Source organism: Hippocampus guttulatus, chromosome 6 (assembly GCF_054856545.1).
Source record: "Hippocampus guttulatus isolate MCC_2025c chromosome 6, RoL_Hgut_1.0, whole genome shotgun sequence".
NCBI classification, from domain to species: domain Eukaryota; kingdom Metazoa; phylum Chordata; class Actinopteri; order Syngnathiformes; family Syngnathidae; genus Hippocampus; species Hippocampus guttulatus.
The window spans coordinates 11,143,567-11,163,233 of NC_141266.1; the positions used below are offsets into that span (position 1 = coordinate 11,143,567).

General features: G+C 40.0%; 1 protein-coding gene across 2 annotated transcripts in view; it reads right to left on the minus strand.

Moving 5' to 3' along the window:
* triob (trio Rho guanine nucleotide exchange factor b) overlaps positions 1-19,667 on the minus strand; it is a 100,179-nt gene that overhangs the window by 63,272 nt on the left and 17,240 nt on the right. Inside the window, exons 3-7 of one of the 2 annotated variants that reach the window (XM_086114467.1) lie at positions 6,256-6,330; positions 4,874-4,988; positions 3,815-4,007; positions 2,665-2,769; positions 2,067-2,537 (exon numbers count right to left, since the gene is read on the minus strand). In XM_086114467.1, the coding sequence (XP_085970593.1) occupies positions 2,067-2,537; positions 2,665-2,769; positions 3,815-4,007; positions 4,874-4,988; positions 6,256-6,330 (959 nt within the window). Of the gene's footprint in view, positions 1-2,066; positions 2,538-2,664; positions 2,770-3,814; positions 4,008-4,211; positions 4,331-4,873; positions 4,989-6,255; positions 6,331-19,667 lie in introns of those variants that run through there. The other variant, XM_086114466.1, reaches the window with a different exon arrangement.

Sequence of the window (19,667 nt, forward strand, 5' to 3'; positions counted from 1 at the left end):
GAAACAAGATATTTTGTTAAAGCTGGATTTCCTACAGTATTCTGCAGAACAGCCTCAGGTGATATTTGGCCAGCACACTAGTGTGGAGACATTTACCTGAATCAGTGAATAACTAGCAGAACTCCCCTTATGATCATAGGTTCTATTTTTGGGTTAAGAAATGCTAGCGTTGAAATGTTTATCACTAAGACATTAGAAATCTAAAGAAACAATGGCATTTTGTTTGATTGATGGGAATCTAATGTGCAGCAGCCTATCAAGCCACAAAGTGGGTTTGAAGAATGTACCATTAGGTGTGTTTGCACACATACATTCGAGCCACACGTGCACGCACGCATGCAGTTGTTTGTAGGGTAGTAATAATTGAGACCTGCTATGCATTTTATGTGCCCCCCTTAAGACTGAGGTCTGGTGAAGGCCCTGCAATTGACCAAATGTGGCCTGTTTTAAGAAGTGGCTAAATGAAATGCTTTACGGAAGATTCTAACTATAACAATCACTGATACCAGGATCATAACGAGCAAGCACAACCTGTACACAAAATTAGCGACAATTGCACGATCTTATGTGAGGAGATATGAGACAAGAGCCGAAGAGCCAAATTCAAGCATTTTTCAGGAAATTTCAGTGACCTGTTTTTGCAGTTTTAAGGAAAGATTAGTGCAGATGTATGCATTTTCAAAAATATTATTTTGTCTTAAAACTGAAGAGATGATTTTGCAATACAAAAGGTAGAAGAAAAGCGCACGTTGTGCAGTATGTGTAGATGTATACATGTTTATATTTTCATTTTCTCTATTTAAAATGTCAGAAAGAGCACCTTTACACACAGTGCTGTTATTTTTCAAAAAAAAAATTGTTTTGTTGTGATAGCATTTCAAGTGTGCGTGATCCAAAATGCAAGTACTTTCCAAAACCTGTATGCACCGTGTCAAGCATGCTGCCAATCTTGCATCAGTGTCAGTGGCTCCCTTCATGCTGACACGCTTGGTGTATGGAAATGTGTGTTAAATTACAGCCCTGAGACGTTTCACAGCAGGCCTCTGCATTTCCCCACAGCTCTGCGCAGCGCTTATAGCTGCACTTATCAGCTCTGCGCATGCCACTCGACTCTCATGGAATACTGATGAAAAACATGCAATCACTCACATTTTCCACTGTTTTTACACACATAGTCATACCCAGAGCCGGCGCAGGAGTCATTTTCAGCCCAGGAGTTTAATGGCTAATACTAGTCTTTTTCAGTTCAACACTTGAGAGTGAAGATGTATAATGTTATACTTATTAGTGTATCAATTTAAAATGGCTTACCATTCCCTCTAACATCGATATTCATGTTATATTCACATTGCATTTGATCAAAACTGAATGTGCCCACAAGATCAAAATCTTGTAGGGACATTCAGTCATTTACTTGAACAAGTATGAAACCCTAAATGGTTGAAAAAAGACAAAAATGGGACCAATGGCCAAGTGTAAATAAGATGTGATAAGACACTTCACACTTAAAGCAGATTGAATGCTGTTACGTCAGCAACATTTAGGCATTTTCCACGTCACTCCCTGTTAGAAACCAAGTCATACCCTTTTGGGTACACTACTTAGCACATTGATGCTAACTTCACTATCGCCACACAGCAACAAGTACCTTAAAAACTGTCACATTAAAACATTCATAATAAAATATTGCGGTGACAGCACTCCCTAACAGCCTATAATCCAGCCTGGTCCACCAGAAATTTTCCTGTGCTCCAGATTGGCCACTCCGGGCCTGCTCATACCTAGCAGTATCTAATCAAAACAATACTGTTTTTTCTCTTCTGCCTGCAGGGACCACAATCAGGCAAGCAATACATTACTAATAGAAATAAAGGTAGTCTTACTCTTAAACCAGCATGCTTATCAAAACTGTTCTACAGACTTAAAAATATGGAGGTCAGTGACATCATGTCTTCCAGAAGCACCGAAATCACATGAAGATTTGGCGAAAATTTGACTGATCTCATGACTGATACAAACAGTAACGATGTGTCATCCTATTGAAAGTACACAAAAAGCATGCTGACCTTTTCTGCATCCTGTTCGAAAAGACGCAGCTGGAAACACTGGTCCAGTTTTAGCTTCCTCATGTGCCACAACTGCTGCAAGTTTTGGCGCGTCCCGTGAAGCTTATCCAATAAACTAGTCACTTTAGCTCCTAGGTTGTGAGCATCTGCATGCGTGTAGAAGCCATGGTGGTGATCATTGGATTCTCCACTCGCAGCGCCAATTCGGTTTCCATACACGCTTTCGACACCGGTCCCGCTTCCCATAGTTTGGGACTGTAGCCTTTGCAGTAGCCTGCGTCCCTGCGTGTCCAACTCCTCCACTGAGGCTTTGGTGGCCCTTTTCTTCAGTGCCGCATGTTCCTCCATGAGCCGCCGAGCCCCCTCCAGGTCCCGTGGGAGATCTCTCTGAGACAGAGTTTCCTGCAGCTCCTCCAGGCGTGCCAAAGCCCGAGCTGCATCACTGGCAAAGGTCTCAAATGAGAGCCGCACCTATGGAAAAATGAAAAAAAAAAAAAAAAAAGTATACTTGGAAATATATGTTGAGTGAGTCTAAATCTCAACTCTGAATATTTGTGTGAACTAAATGCTGGTTTTCGGTTCGAGAAAGTAGACAAACCTCAATCCAATCATCGTGGTTGTACTCTAAGCTGCCATCGAAGTCTGCTGTCAGCTGGGACGGGTCCACAATTTTGGATAAACCCTCTAAAGAGACCATTACTGTCTGTTGGGGTCAAAAAGCATACACAAACAGAATGAAGGTTAAAAGGACAGCAATCAACAACCACGTCACAACCCCCAAAAAACAAACCACTAATATGTCAAAATATTTCCCACATTTAAACTTCACCACCACAAAGAATGTAGAGCTTTGTGTGGATTTTCACAGCGACTGTTTGGACAGGTGTGAAAACATTCCAGGCACTTCATGTAACTGGCATCGTCATCGCTAATTAGACAGGAACAAACCAAGAATTAGACACGTACGGTTTATAAGTGATAAAATGCACAATAAATGCCCTGTTTTGTCTCGATTTTGTATGTAGTAACTTTAAAGTAGAAATAGCAGCTGATGAGATCACTTTTATTTAAAAAAAAATATACATTTTTTTTGTTCAGGCATGAATGTGTCAATACCTTCCGATTTTTAATCAAGCACATTTGTGTATTTCGTTGTTTAGCCTCTTACAATGGGGCACACATTTTTATAATTTGGCTTAAACTTGGGTACTTTGATATACTAATATATACGTAGAGACTTAGCACACAGTTTTACACTGATATTTGGATTTTCATACTTAGTTATTTTGACTTGTATACGTTATACTTAATATAAGCATACAATAAATGTATAAATAAATGCCAGAAGGTAATGACATTTATAAGGGGCCCTAAAAGATGGGGGGGGGGGGGTAATACTACTTGTTCCAAGCCAACTTCAATTTAGCTGCTAGTTTTCAACAAGTCGTAGGAGATTGTCCTAGTCCAACTCACCACTAGGGTGAAATGCAACATGATGTCCTATATATCCAGTTTCCATAGTAACTGGGTCAGGACTAAATATACCAGTCTCACATGACCACATGGGACAGAACAGAGCCACTGACACTGAGCAGCAATGCAATTAGCTCTGATATGAAACTAACTTTCCTAAAAGAAAAGCTTTTAAGTCAATCATAATACAATGTCCATATGTACAATTTACTAAATCCAGGCCAGTCAAGTTCAGTAGTTGTGCATTTTTTAAACAGCCATGTATACCCCCCTACCTCAAACTCAAACTTGGAGCTGCCAAAGTTGGTCCTCTGCTTCTGCCAGAAGTTATCTGGCTTGATAATGAGGGCGACGTGGATACAGGAAGGGAAGGACTCCTGAAGGATTTTCAGCAGAGGCTTGATGCTGTCCCATTTGGAGCCACGCATGTCCACGATGACTGTGAAGCCATGTCTGACCACCTCCTCGCTGCAGGACAGATCACACAATCAGAAATCACGTGACATTTTCATACCCCTATTTGTGAGGAACCACGTCACATTGTAGTTCCTCAGGAAGAAAACAAAAAGGCAAAACTCTACTGCTCAAGATAACACCAAGTAAATGGAGTTACAAGATCCCAAAGCACATTTAGTTGCAACAGTTGAGCATTCCGTTTCCACCGCTGCTTACCATGAGTCCCACTGCCTTTTAAGTCCATAAAAGGTAATTTCTCGGTGTTAAAAGGTTTAAATCAGAATCTGTCCAGTTAGGATAGCAAAACAGACACAGGGCCTCCTGCTCTAACTCGCTCTGACCTCACTATGAAAACAGATCCACAGCCGCCAAAAGACTCGATAGAAAAGCGAGGGGAGGGGGGAGAGAGAGAGAGAGAGAGAGAGAGAGAGAGCAAGGAAAAAAACCTCATGAAGCGAAACCCACTCACTAAGGAAATTAGTAAAATGAGAAAAATACAAAATGATACGAGTCACTTTGAGTACGTTAATATTTTGAAAGAATACTTCAACTCCACAGAATTATAGGAAATGGACAGCAAAACAATCTGAAAACATGTCAACTCCAAAAAAGTAAGGAAAGACAAATTAAGACGCCATTGGTGTGTTAAGAATGTTTTTTTTTTTTTTTTTTTGCATGTAAGCCTAAAAGAATACTGACATACAGCTCCTAAAGTTTAGATGTTTATCATCACAGTGAATGCACTCCACCACTTTTGTCATTACAATACTGGTTTGGAGCATTTATCAACCAAGCACCGCAACCACGCTTACTGTAAATGTTTCTTTGATTGTTCCTGTCTACCGGATGTAGGCACAAATGCTTTGTGTGTTTCTTGCCTGGGAATTGTGGCCAGGTAGGCTACGAGCCTGCGCAGGTCTTCCGCTCGTATTCTATCATGGTTGCTTCGTGCTGGAAAAGTGAGAACAGGACCTCCTCGTCTGTCTCGACCTCCTGCGCATGTTTCAAGAGAGAGATTTAATGCCAGATCTGAAATACATGATGGATGGAACATTTGCTTGATTAGCTATGGGGAAATGTTCCCACCTTCTGTTTCAATGCCAGTGTTGGACTGAACAGAATAAATACTCTTGCTTGGAGGAGTCAAGGTGTGCATGGATCGAGCTCAAGTTCCCATAGGTGATGTCATGTTTTTTTTCTTGACACCAAACTATTTTCGGCACACTGACCAGCACCTCTGCCGGGTGCATCAAAGCAGTGCCTTAGACTTGTTTCAAGACACGATTAATCAACAAGATATGTTGCCGAACTCACATCATTTTTAACGATTACTTCATCAATTCACTGATTACACTGGCCTGCATCGTTTATTTGAATTTTTTTGCTCAATCGAAATCGCTAACACAATTTTCTAGGGACATTTCAGATGTAGGATCTAAATATCTCATTCGTTTATCTCCATATGCTCCTACGATCCTCGCAGCAATGTAAGGTGAAATCTCCTCTTCAGAGTTCTCTAATAGATACCGTCTGCTCTATGAATCCCTTGGCAGTTCAGGTATTGCTCTTGGAGCCTAGCTTAAAAGTTAGTTGAGCGCAGTGTTCCCGTGTGAAAAACTCATCAGGAAAATATTTGTATATGTCATTCTTGTTCATTTTTTCATGCAGACCAGTGTTATAATGCCCATCTCTACTCTGTAGAGTTCCCTCTTGGTACAGAGCAGATATTTTGACCTGAGATACAAGGATATGTTTTGATAAAGACGGCATTATTTTTTGAAGAATAGCATAAAAAAAATAGTCCCAAGTAGTGACGAAGTAAATTCAGTATCAAAATGAATATAATTTAAAACGACTACGCCTTAATATTCTTACCACTGCTAGCTCCACAGGCATGGATATGCATACTAACTAACTAAAAGGATAATTCGGCAACTGGACCATGAAGTGCTACTGCAGCGAGTGGAAAATAGATGTATATCTTGGAATGTGTTTGCTCTTTTCTTTCTCAGACACTTTTTTTCCCCATCCCACTCTGGGCTATCAGTAGATATTCTCCTCATCCCACCACCTGGTTGTCAAGGTAACGAAGGCACATTCGACGTTGGTCCGACAGGACGGGGGTGGAGGGGTGTGGGGTTAGAAGTGGCTCATTTGCATAAGGCAGTCACTTCTGGAGTACAAAACAAATTATGCAGCATCATGCGCTTAAGCAGCACAGTTCTGTCATTGTATGATGTGGTAATCTGATGTGTCTGACCTGAGAGAAAGGCCACCTTCTCCTTGAGGATGGGAAGCACATCAATGGCCTTCATGTCTTCATTGCGATGAAAGCCTAAGCAAAGAGCACAAGCGAAGAGGTCAGAAATAATAATAATAATAGATTTTATTTATAAGCGCCTTTCAAGACACCCAAAGACACTTTACAATAACAAAAAAGACAAGGGTGCATCACGAACAACGAGAAATGAAAGGACCTGCAGAGCATTGAAAAGTTAAATGAATAAGACGCTTTTATTTAGGCCAACACAATGCGGGCAGCTTAGATTGAGCCAATTTTTACCAACAGTTTGGCATTACTTGAGAGGGAGAGGTAAATATTTCACTCACACTCCCGCATGCATGCCAGTCTTAGCACGGTGGATCAATGTGGACATCTGCAAGAAAGTTAGCCATTTTATTGTGGCTACTTTCCATATATATCATTATATTAGTCTTGAGTTTTTTTATCTTTTCATTCATTCATCCATCAATTTCTCATGTCATATACTCCCAAAAAGGGGATTATAATGGGTACAAATGCACTTTACATTCTCTGGCAGAATTTGTATAATGCATACTTTTCTTTCAAGAAAATCGAAGCCACACTTTTTTTCCCCCCCAGAGATGGCAGTTGTGGTTGAATTCTCTTGGTCTACCTGACTGTTGCTTGGCATCAACAGAAACACAAGTCTTCCACCTTATCATGATTTCAAGTCTATCGATCGGCATTCTCAAATTTTTTGATCGCTTTTCAACATCCCTTAGCCTGATTTTCCAAAGTTGAAAACATTTTTGTCACAGGTCCTTTGACAGTTGTTTTGCTTTTTGCATGGATCGGTATCCTGCAAATCCAGTCCGAGTGTTGGTAGGTAGGTAGGTCATATTTCTTGTGTGGGGTCCCTGGAGTCCGTGCTTGTCTTTTAAAATAGTACATCCAAGAAATCATAATATTGATTCATATGTAGCTCCCTCAGGATGGAGCATGAAGCACGACAGTCCATAAAAATACAGGGTTTATTCATTGGCAAGCTGTGTGAACTGGTCACGAACACAGACATACAATATATAAATACAAATGGCATTACAAAACAGTAAATGAAAGACAAAAGTTATGAAGACAACAGATTCTACAAAAAAGGCACAGGAACCTCATGGGCTCACATCTACAAGGGGCTCAATATCCTTGGAAGTCTTGCTTGTCTCCTCCTTCCTTCATTTAGTCAGTAGTTAACGATGCTTTTCGTATTATCATCTTTTCATAATGGCTGCGCAGAGCTCACAATGCAGTTGTCTGTTTGAGTGTGTGTTGGTGAATGCACATGACAATTAGTGTCGGGCAGAATCCTTTTATGTTACAATTGGTTCCTGCTAATAATCACGAGTAGATGGCATAGGAACGCAAACAGGGAAACAACTAAATGGGGACTATAAAGAGACTGTAACGAACACCATATATAAGGTGCATCGGATTATAGGGAGTACTGTCGGCTTTTGGGAAAATTGAATGCTTTTAGGTGCGCATTATAGTGTGCGTACGTGTATATGTGTGTGTGTGTGTTTCTTCTCTTAAATACAAGACATTAAGGAAGACCAACTATGATGGAAACATGCGCTACAGAAAGAAAAGTTTGTTTTCGTGAACAACCAATACTACGGTTGGAATCAAACAATCAGAAATGTAGTATACAGTGTCTTGAAAACAGGGAGGAAAAAAAAAAACAAGGCAACCATATTAGATATTTTTTTAGACTCTTCCGGTACTCTTTACGCATGACTGGACTTATTCAACATCACAGATGCAAGTCACACATTTACTGTGAACTCTCATTTTCATGCTCTCAAAAATCACCTTTGATGTGAGAACATCTGATATTCCACAGGCTCAACGTATTCAAATTTAACAATCTTCATACTTGAAAGCAGGATAAGTGTTGAGATGTGTTGTACAACTTCAGACAGTATGTATCACCTTACGTAAATGCTGCACATCATTCTTTACCGTACCAGAATAGACTTTTACGAGGCCACGTTGATTTCACCAAATTTCGAGGCTTGGATCATGTCAAAACAAAACAGTTGCTGTGTCTCAATTCAGGGTTCACAGCCTTTGTTGGACCGAGATCATGCGGTCCACAGACGTGAAGCACTTGGAGACACCGCAAAAGGTGCAATAAAGACACCTTGGGGAGATTCCACTTTTAAATTTGGCATCACAAGATGATAGTTTAAAATATTTGTCAGTGGATGATCAAATTAATACAAACACAAATAGTTTCACATGTTCTGCCAAATATATTTCAGAAACTGCAGCACGAAGAATCTTGGTACATACAGGTAGAGGCCAAAAAAGGTTGGAGCAAAGTATCCTGTGAAAAATTGGACACATTATGGGTTGTATTTTAACAACCCAAGCGATCCAAATTTCTTCTGTTTTAATATTCTATGAAAGTAACTCTATATATTGTAGAGCAAGTATAAAGTACTGTAATGACACAAGATTATCATATTATGTATGTTGGCTGTTGAGGGAGAACCCAGGTCTGGTTGCCATGTGCCTTGCCCAACCTTCTCTTTCAGTTCCAGAATCAGTAACTTTTTCAATTCCAGCATACTTGAACTATACTGTAACTTATTCATGTAGAGAACAAGCAGAAAATGAAAATTGTTGAATTTAGGATAATGTATCCGATACATAGCCCTCCATTGCCGTTTTCTCTGAGCTACTGTAACACGAATGTGTTGTATAATCCGGTTCCTAATTTTAGATGAACTCGAGTGTCTACGTTTTATGCACATCCAACATTATCCCCTGATTTGTGACAATCAGCCGTAAGACATCTGTCAAACATAAACTGCTGAGGATGAACTTCAACCCAGCCAAATGACATACTTGCAAAAAACGTAACCGATAACCTCAACAATAAAAATCGCAGGACAAAGGTATTCGCTTGCACTGTCATTCATGAAATGGTCATCATCACCGATAATTGCAAATACTAAACACAAATGTAACAATACAATCACAGAAGCAATCATCTCTCGTCACTTCAAATAAACTCATTTACAAGTCTGCCAAGCATGAATCACACATTTTCAATCACAGGCTGCTTGTGCGTAGCACACTCACAATGAGAGCAATCCATTTTCCAAACACTCACACACTCACAGACCGAGTAATATTGCCTGCAATTTATACTCTTGGTCACCGTGGACTTTTTTTTTTCTTCTAATGTTTAATTTGATGTAGAAGATGGATTGATAGAAAAGTATGTTCGCAAAAGACACATCCATCATCTTGTTAGCTGGGCACACGGCAGGTAGTAAATCATATAGCAACCAATGTTATTGTAGTTAAGGAAAACAAACTAAATAACTAGAACTAAAATTGGACATCATTCTGCTCACAAAATAAAACAAGACAGAGTTCTTAAAAAAAAAAAAAAAAGATAATTGAAGCTATATTTTACGTTTCTAAAACTGACTAACTATGATTACAATGAAAATGTCCTTCGTTTTTGTCTTTGTCAATCAATTTCAAATGAGCTTTGACTGTGTGGCCACAAGAAGAAAGAAGGTCGAACAGTCATTTGGGAAGTGTAGTTTCCATTCATCCATTATACGAACCGCTTATCGTGACGGGGCCACGGGCGCGCTGGAGCCTATCCCAGCTGTCTTCGGGCAGTAGGCTGATCTGCTCGCCAACCGCAGGAAAGAGAAGTTTACTTTACTTTATTCCACAATATTTTGTGACCTTTTTTGAATTTGCACTCTAAGAATACACAATTTAAAATAAAACTAAAATTAATACTAAAACTAAAAATATCTGATTGATGTAAAAATTATCTATTTATATTTAAATACATAACTTGGGGTCGGACTAGATACGTTTTTTACTTCTTCCTGCTCCTTTGAACATAATAATTGTGTGTATGATGACTGTTTTCTCTTTCCTTTTACCATTTTACTTACCTTACTTTCTGCCAATTTATTACTGTAAATGTTTTTATGTTCAATAAACAACAACAACAACAAAAAAAACACAAAATGAAGCATTTTTGAAAAAAAATTTGAATTCAAACAAATCAAATTTAAAAAGCAAAAGTCAAAACGATAGAAAACAATTATAAGGAGGGGGTCTAAATGAACACCCGCCACAGATGGGTTAAAATTCATTTGATAAAAATTTGCATCCGTGATGCAATTGTGTCTGTCAGAGTCTACGCTGTGTTTTGTTGTCGGTTATTTGTATCCCTGGCAGTGACTCCTACATTTCCAATAAATAAATGCCGTGATGCTACATAATAATGTTTAATACTGCCTTTGGTTGCGCGAATATCACTAAGTCAAATTACAGTCTAGTGTGCACCCAGAGCAAGAAACGAGATTTTGTGAGGGAGGTAGATAAAAACAACATCTAAAGTTTAAAAAAAAAAAGGGAAAGTGGAAATTCTGATTGTGTGGTAACTTCAGAGGGTCACCAGACACATTGGCTTGTATAAAAAGACGTTCATTTTGATGTCTGATGATAACCCAGGGAGCAATGCAGGAGTGCAATCTCTCAATTGGAACACACACATCCATATAGGCAGATACACACAATTATACATATGATTGCATAATTTGCATGTAGCTGCATATTCATAAATCTGCATCATGACAGCAAAAATGCTCTCACTCCAATCAACAATTCACCTTAAGCCTGGTTCACCGAGCAGTACACTTTGGTTCAGCTTCATTGCATACTGCTTTTAAGGACTCTTACACTGGGATCAGAACAATAGCAGTGAAATACAGAATTGCACAGTAGGGCACACTATGCTACAGTGAGTTGGTTTCATGCTTCGAACGGTAACGTGGCTACATATATCTATTTTTTAAACATTTGCTACTTGTCAGTTGCTTGGATTACAAGACATTACACTGCAGTGCTTCTTTCCCTTTGTGAAATAAAAACTATGAATGCATGAAGGGTGCGTTATTTTTTAAATCACCAAGTTCTAAGTGATTTGAAATAGATCATTCAAAGGTCAGCCACCCTTTGGTTTTCAGATGTGATGTTCAAGGCAACCCAAAACCACTGAATGCAGAGAATGAGACAAAATTGAAGCTTACATGTTGAGGTCACAGAATGAGCGTGGGACTGAACAAGTTCATGGTTCGCTTTAAAATTAGGTCTCTAATTTGTGTGTTATCACATGAAAACGGTGCAATGTGAAAACATTTCACATGCATTGGGGGCACAGGAGGAAATTGTATCAGATTGGCTGTGCTCAGCCATTCTTCTCTTTGGGGCTGCACTATGCAGTTTGACAACTCCAGGAAAAAAAGATTTCGCTTCTCAATAATGAACGGTCATGTAAACATCAATTTTAGTTCTCCAAGTTGGACACGACACACACACTCGTCTGTTTTGCTATTTTTATTGCATTGGTTGAGTTTCTTTCAACATTTGCCAATCCCACAATTCGAGTTTGGCTTTGAATTCAGCTACTTGAATGATGACAATGTTTTGTCAATATGCCTCCAATGAGATATTGTCTTCTATTTTTCTATTTTGCTAGCTTGGGAGTTTTATTATTTGCGTGATGTATCATGTGATCAACACATTTAGAGTGGTGCAGGCACATGCACCCGATTAGCAAATCAAGAATTGTTTTAGACTGATGCTCAATGAAATATTTTTGTTCAGTCTCTCTGTGTGGCCCAGTAACAAGTGGCCTATTTTCTGGTACAAGTCCACGGCCCAGTGGTTGGGAACCACTGCTCTCGGCCGCGAGTCAACTTCAATTTGATGCATTTGTTCAAGCAAGCATACCACATGATGCCCGTCATCGCTGTCATAACCATGTGACCTCAAATTGGAAGCAATTATAATCCAAACCGCATGTGTGTTAAGTATAGCCACACATCATTCAGGATTCTACCACCACCCAAAAACGCCACTGCCGGGAAAATAAGTCGTTACTTGACAGATAACTGGTCATCATCTGATATTTGCACTACTGCCCAATTGATTTTGATGACAAGTTCCAGGTAGCAATTCAACGTATTACGTGCGGTCGTGGATCTGCTGCTATACGCATCTTGGTCGCCGAGATTTCAGCTACGGTTCGAGGTTGATCGAGCCAGAACTGGATTTTGCTATTGCGATGGCATGAGTCCTGTTTTAACAACAATCTCAACAAACAGTGGACTCACTGGCCACTTTAGGTACATCTGCCCATTCCAACGCCAACAAAGTGTTATCACAAGGAAATTGAATTGAAACTCTGAGATCATCCATTCATCCATCCATCCATTTTCCGAACCGCTTGATCCTCACTAGGGTTACGGGGGGTGCTGGAGCCTATCCCAGCCGTCTCCGGGCAGTAGGCGGGGGACACCCTGAATCAGTTGCCAGCTAATCGCAGGGCACACAGAGACGAACAACCATCCACGCCCACACTCACACCTAGGGACAATTTAGAGCATGCATGTTTTTGGAATGTGGGAGGAAACCGGAGCACCCGGAGAAAACCCACGCAGGCCCGGGGAGAACATGCAAACTCCACACAGGGAGGCCGGAGCTGGAATCGAACCCGGTACCTCTGCACTGTGAAGCCGACGTGCTAACCACTGGACTACCGGGCCGCCACTCTGAGATCAATATTGTTGAAATAACACAGAATTATTTTTTTAATGAATGAAGTATCATTGCCAAATATTTGGCAATGATACTTCATTCAAAAAAAATATATTTGGCAATGATAGGGTGAGATATATATATATATATATTTTTTTTTTTACTTGACTACTATGATCTTGTATTGCATTTGTATACTCTACAAAAGAACACATCCAATTAAAGGTCTTGTTTCCTGGTGTGTTTGCAACTTAAAAGCAGCTTCAAGAGAAAAGACGACTGGAGGCTTTCATTGAAGGAGAAACTATTTTACCGAGCTAATTATGAGGACAGTGAAGTGTATAATTCAAGCAGTTTCTTTGCTGCATTGTCTTCTAGAAGCCTTTATGCAATGCATGTGGTTTCATGATGGTGCTACAGCTGTTTCTTTGTTCATTTCACACCTTGGTAAGCCTGATTAACAACCTTTCCTCTGAGTTGAATCACCACATATTATTCATATGTTATTCCCATTGACTTTGTTTGTGTTCACTCTCTGTCCCTCCCCTTCCACGGTTTAATGTAGCCAGTCAACCCTCTTCATCACCTACTAGCACTTAATAATTTCTTATTTACGTAAGAAACACGTTGAGTCCAGGGTCAACAATAGCTGAATAAGCCACAGTTACTGAAGTAAAAAAAAAAAGACGTTTATGTCAAAGGCCTGTCATTATGACCTATCCAAAAGTTCATATTAAACGGGATAGCAACCCAAAAGGAATCTATGCCTATGTGGGTCGACGGTTTTTGGACAATGTCATGAAAGTGGTGTGACAACCACATGGGGAGAGGTGGGATTTCAGTGAGCCAGGTATCGTACATCCGTGATTGAAAATCAGCCACCAAAATAACAAAGATTTCAGAAGAGATTCGATCGCCATTGTGCCAATGATGACATATATTCATACAGTACATACTCATATAGTTTACTGTAGAAAGCTTAAAATAGCACGATACACACCCTTTCAGACAACCTAAACCACAAAGAATCTTGCAGTTAGCGACAACACCAGTGAACGACTTGATTTTCTGCACTTGCCAAATGAGTTCCCAAACTGCAACTGATGCATCATTTAGGCCATCTGTGTCAGTATTTTCAACTAACGTATATAGCATACGCCCAAGGGCCTGACAAATCGGATGCATGCCTTTAAATATTGCAGCATCGGAGATGTAATGGCACCATCTACTGTATTTACACACATATTCAATGTTCCACAATTTTCCAATCATATTGATCCAGCTCGCCAAAAACAATACTATAACACAGTTTACCCTAGACAGCAATACAGAGCATTCTCAGAAGGACACAATAAACTGTGCATACTGCAGTGAATTTTTAGCCACAAAACACAAATGGGGTATTGGAAATGCTTTGACTACCATATCAAACAACCAAATAAACACATAATGAGTATTTTAAAAAAACAACAAAGGAATATATTACCTGAGAGCCTGATCAGGACTTTCCCTGCTTGGGCATACTGCCAGCTGTGGTTGTCCAAGACTGCCATGGTTAAACAAAATTGTCCCAAACCCAACCTGATCAGTCTACACAAATGTCACAACACCCTGTTCAGTTCTCGCAATGACTAGCACCCAACCAGTTTTTCCTCGCTGACTGTAACCTTGTTGCATGGCAAGACATCCATACAAAAACAGAGCCATATATCGACAAACGTCCTGTCACCCATTGAGCAGCAGAAAAGCAAAAGCACTGCCAGCCCCTTTTTCTGCTGACACAACTGGCTTTTCTTTGACTTGTCCCCCCATGTCAGTAACCCCTCCCCGAGAAGAGATTTAGTAACAACGAATGCTTTGCATTAAACGGTGTCTCCCCTCCCTGAGTGCCTAAGGAGCTACGCCCAAAAACGAGAGAAAGTTAAGCCTGCCGAATGCAGTGGTTATTGTTGGATTTATGGGTGAAATAGGCTTTAGTAATGATGGATTCTAATCCTCCGTATACTCTCTCTACTTACTGTAAAAATCGTAACATGAATATTGGTTTCGGCCATTGTTTACTTATCACACAACAAACGTCAAGACTTTCAACTTCAATTTGGATCCATAACAAGACTCAAATGATTAGCCTGCTTCCATATTATTTTTAGAATCACAAGGGTCATGCATATTGTGGACACAAAGCTGTCTATTATGCCATTTTGACATCACTAAACCATGAAGAACATGCTCAAAAGGCTCTGATGTGAATTAACAGAGACATTTGTATTCCCCTGTTATATGCATGGCCATTTCTTTCTTTCTAATACTCAAAATTAATTTCCATTCTCACAAAACTGGTTTTATTTTCTAAACTTTGTCCAATGGGAATTTCTCCATTGCAAGACGATGAAAGATTTTCTTATTCTTATCTGATATTATTGAACAAATAGCTAATTCACAGTTTTTTTGTTTTGTTTTTTCTGTTTTTTTTCCTAAGGAGGAGTGCCTGTTATGGGGAAATAATAAACTACAGGGGCCTGACTTACTCAAAGTTTGCGTGTGCAAAGCCAAGTGCAAACTTGATTGCACACACAAACAGATGTGAAATCTAATCCGCTAATAGGATTGTGTTTACCAAACACACAATATCTGTGCAGTTCATTTTGTAATGACTATAGGCAAATAGAAGAATGAAGTACGGTATGTTCAATATGATTTATAAAACCTGAGATGATGTGTTTCCCTCTTTAAATGGTGTGTTCGAAAGATAGTTGCAACTGACGTTCACTGCGTAACCAGGACGAGGAGGCAAAATCTGAGGCAACAAAGAGAACTGACCGTTTCTGCTTGTAAACATACTTGAAATCTATTGTGATCTTCTCTATTCAGCTGTGCACATGCGGAGCTTCTGAATGGTCGAATTGATAGTTCATTTGAAGCAAGTCACAAGTCATGCCATATGACCTAAGATAAAACCCCTTTCAACTCTGCATTTCCTTGGGTCTGGGTTATTTCAGTGCACTCCGTCAATTGTCAAGTGTTGGCCTCTCCTAGAGCATCTTTTCAGGTGTGCTGTCCCAGGTTTTAAATGCAATGTTATGCAGGATGGGCACTGGGGAGAGGTTCAACCAAACAATGGCTTTGATGGCATTACTGGCATCCCCCAAATTATCACTGTGAGAGTTTTTTTATTCTTTTTTTTTTTCTTGGAACTTGATACAGTCATGTGTTTGTTTGTCTTCCACTAACATTTCCAATTTCTTCACGTCAAACTATTTTGTGCACGTCGTGTTCAATTTAATTTTCTATAGTGAAAACCATCAGTGCTAGCTACCCTGCTTTTAAAAAAAAGCGGTCTCCTCCACTCTTAGTACTGTTACCAACAGTATGTTATGTGTGAGTGAACATGCAATTCAACTCCTGCTGTTTGGAACCTCAGTAAAAGATCGCCACTTAGTCAATCAAACACGCCCACCAACAGCACGCGCTGTCTCTTATAGTGAGCACGCAATTTACTGTAGGATATGCCACAGGTATTTAGGATCTCAGTAAATAAGGGCATACATGATAAAAAATAGATAACACGAAGAAAAACACAAGTCAAAATGAGTATAATATAAATTTAAATGTCATACATACATTTCTACTACAGTTGTAATATATTTTAGCTCACGTACCTGTGGTAACAAACGCATTTGAAATCAAAGTAAGAAGGCCATTTCTGTTGCTGAGAATGGCCATTTTGTGCCAATGGGGAAACGGGATTCGAGTGGACATGCTCACAGTCACAATAAATAATCCAAAATGATGCAGATGATTAAAATCCTGAATAATTCCAAACCAAAGGGCCAGAATAATACAATTTAGCCATCATATTTCAGAATAACTAGGAATCCCAAGCAGCAGATGGAAGGTAAAAGCGTTTCAATAGTTGTGGTCATCTCTTGTCTTGGTGACAGCCTTCTCTCGTGCCCTACTTAAAAATGACAAATCCATTTGTACAGCTTTTTGCGGCCCATTGTATGTATGTCACATTTCATACTGAACCAACAGGAATAAATAACTGTCAAAAATGTTTACCTCTGACACATAAACGTGGATGGAGGAGGGGTCAGATGCATTTGCAAAGATAATTGTGCCCTTGTACCTAGTGGTACCCAAACACCAACAACTCACAAATGGAATCCAAAATAAAATGACACAAATATGCTCACAGTTGTTTGTACTTGGTACAAGTATGGCCATTTACCTTGAAAAAAGCTCAGTTACCTTATTGATAGAATGATGATGGATATTAAAACATGCTTTTTTAAAATCCGATCCATGGATTAATGAACAAAAATAAAAAACGTATTAATCGATTGAAATATAAGCATGTGTATAATAAATGGAAAAATCATTGCAACAGAAATCCAAAAAGTCGCTCACTGTAGCGTAAACATCGCTAGGTTGGCCACACGACAGACACAAACCCGTAGGTCTTGCTCGCTACCTTGCTTGTACTAGCGTCCACATGTGTGCACATAAATAAAAGTATAACGTTAAAAACAAAACTGCCTGATTTCATGATCAGAGACTGTGGTCAAGCCGGATGTATACACCCTGAACTGGTTGCCAGCCAATCACTGGGCACATGTAGACAAACAACCATTCATGCTCACAATCACACCTAGCGACAATTTAGAGTGGGTTCATTCACCTGCCATGCATGTTTGTTGGAATGTGGGAGGAAACCAGATTACCTGGAGAAAACCCACGCAGGCACGGGGAGAACATGCAAACTCCACACAGGGAGGCCAGAGCCGGACGTGCTAACCAGTCGAATAGCGTGCCACCCGGAATATCCATTAAAGAAATAAAATGAATGTTGATTTCACATTTGCTAACGAGGCTAGACAAGCAAACAAGCCCAGCAAAAGGACTTCAAGCGGCTGGGAGGACTCAGAAAGAAAGTGAGATGGAATTTGCAACATTCCTGCTGACAACCCATATCCAACAAAGAAAACACTGAATACATCAACAAATTCGCTGGAGCTTGATGTGCATGTATGATGCCCCCCTTAACATTTCTGCCTGCTCCTTCCTATGCATGTATAGAACTGGCCCTTGTGGGACACTTCAGAAGAGGAGACAAGGCCTTTTTCACTATTGAATATGCATGTGCAACAATCTGTATTTAAAAACTCAATTGAATACGTTGGAAGCACACAGTGCAGCCAGCTGAGTTGCCTAAACACATCAATGAAGGAGGAAAAGCAGCATGGTGGTGGATTTTGTTCAGCTCAAGGAACACCATTCATCAGCTTCCTCAATACAAACTATCCTCAATCCTCTGATTGTAGCACCACACAAAAAAACACAGCCAACAAGCAACAGTCCACTAAATAAAACTTGACAGACTGGCCGCACAACAAAGAGTGTGTTGTGTCGGTTTGTGCATGTGTACATCTTCACTGCAAGAGAAACCTCAGAGCACAGAGGAGGAAAAGGAAGCTTAAAGAATGGGATAGAAATAACTGCACATCAGCTCCACAGACCAGATGGGAGGTGAACTGATGACATGAAAACAAAATGCTGAGTAAAATCAAGAGGGGGTGGACAGAAAGCTTCTTTGCAGAACATATTTGCCAGTTACTGCATTGAATCAGGATCGGTTGGTTAAATTACCAAATAATGTCAGTTTTTCAAAGATCTCACATAATAATGCTCAATAGATTTGCATTTCCCGGCATTTGAACAAGTAGAGAAGGATGAAGACACTGACCAAAATATTAGGTCAAACTGCAAAATGCAATGAGAGGTATCAAGCGTGATAAATAGCGGGTGAGGGAGCCAAACCTGGAAATTCTTCCATCGTAAGTCTCATTCTTGAACACTCGGCCATTCCTCAAAGTGTTTACATTGAAATTCTAATTGGTAACCAAAACATTACAACACATCTTACGATGATGCAGTGAAGCCAACTCATTAGCTATTTTACTGATTCAATTGTGCGGGTATATCAAATGCTCGGGCTGGTAAGTAGGGCTAAAAGATTAATTGAACTTGCAATAGTATTACGATGGGATAAAACACATTTTTTCCCCTACGTGCATCATGCACAATATAAGACGGTCCCATGAAGCACCTGCAAAATAGAAAAAGAATTTCCAACAACGTCAAACTCCCATGCTAAACACGATGAGCCTAAGCAAAGACAACAAGTCGGCTTATAATGTTATCACTGAATACACACTCATACTGCTGGCACACTCGAGCAAAAAACAAACAAAAAAATACATCTTTTGGCTCAATGATGTTGCGTGGAAATGGTAATGTGTGTCAAAATATATATAACAACAGTCCGCACGATGCATGCGCACTCTAAGCACACATACTATACATTACAATCTCTGAATGTCCAATTCATGCACGGCCCTCTTGGGTACGCTGATCTACTGTTTGTTAAGTAGGCACGAAGAATAATTAGAACCTATTTCACCACCCAAAGGTGGAGATAGGCTACCTTCTCATCTCCTGGAGTGAACCCCAACATGCAGGCACTGAGCAAGGGGGCAACAAGTATGCCCACAACTTCGCTGTACTTCTCAGTGTGAGCAACTCAAGAATAGAAGAGAGTCCAACCCCTCCCAAGAAGAGTGGTACCGAAGCCCAAGCTGTGTGTCAATGCGAGACCGATTATGTCAAGTCTGAACTTTTTGCCTTTGCGCACCGACTCAGGTGCTTTCTCTGCCAGAGAAGTCCCAAGAGTCATCTTCCATGGCTGGGAGTCAGACCACCAAGGCCCTTGCTTTCGGCCATTATCC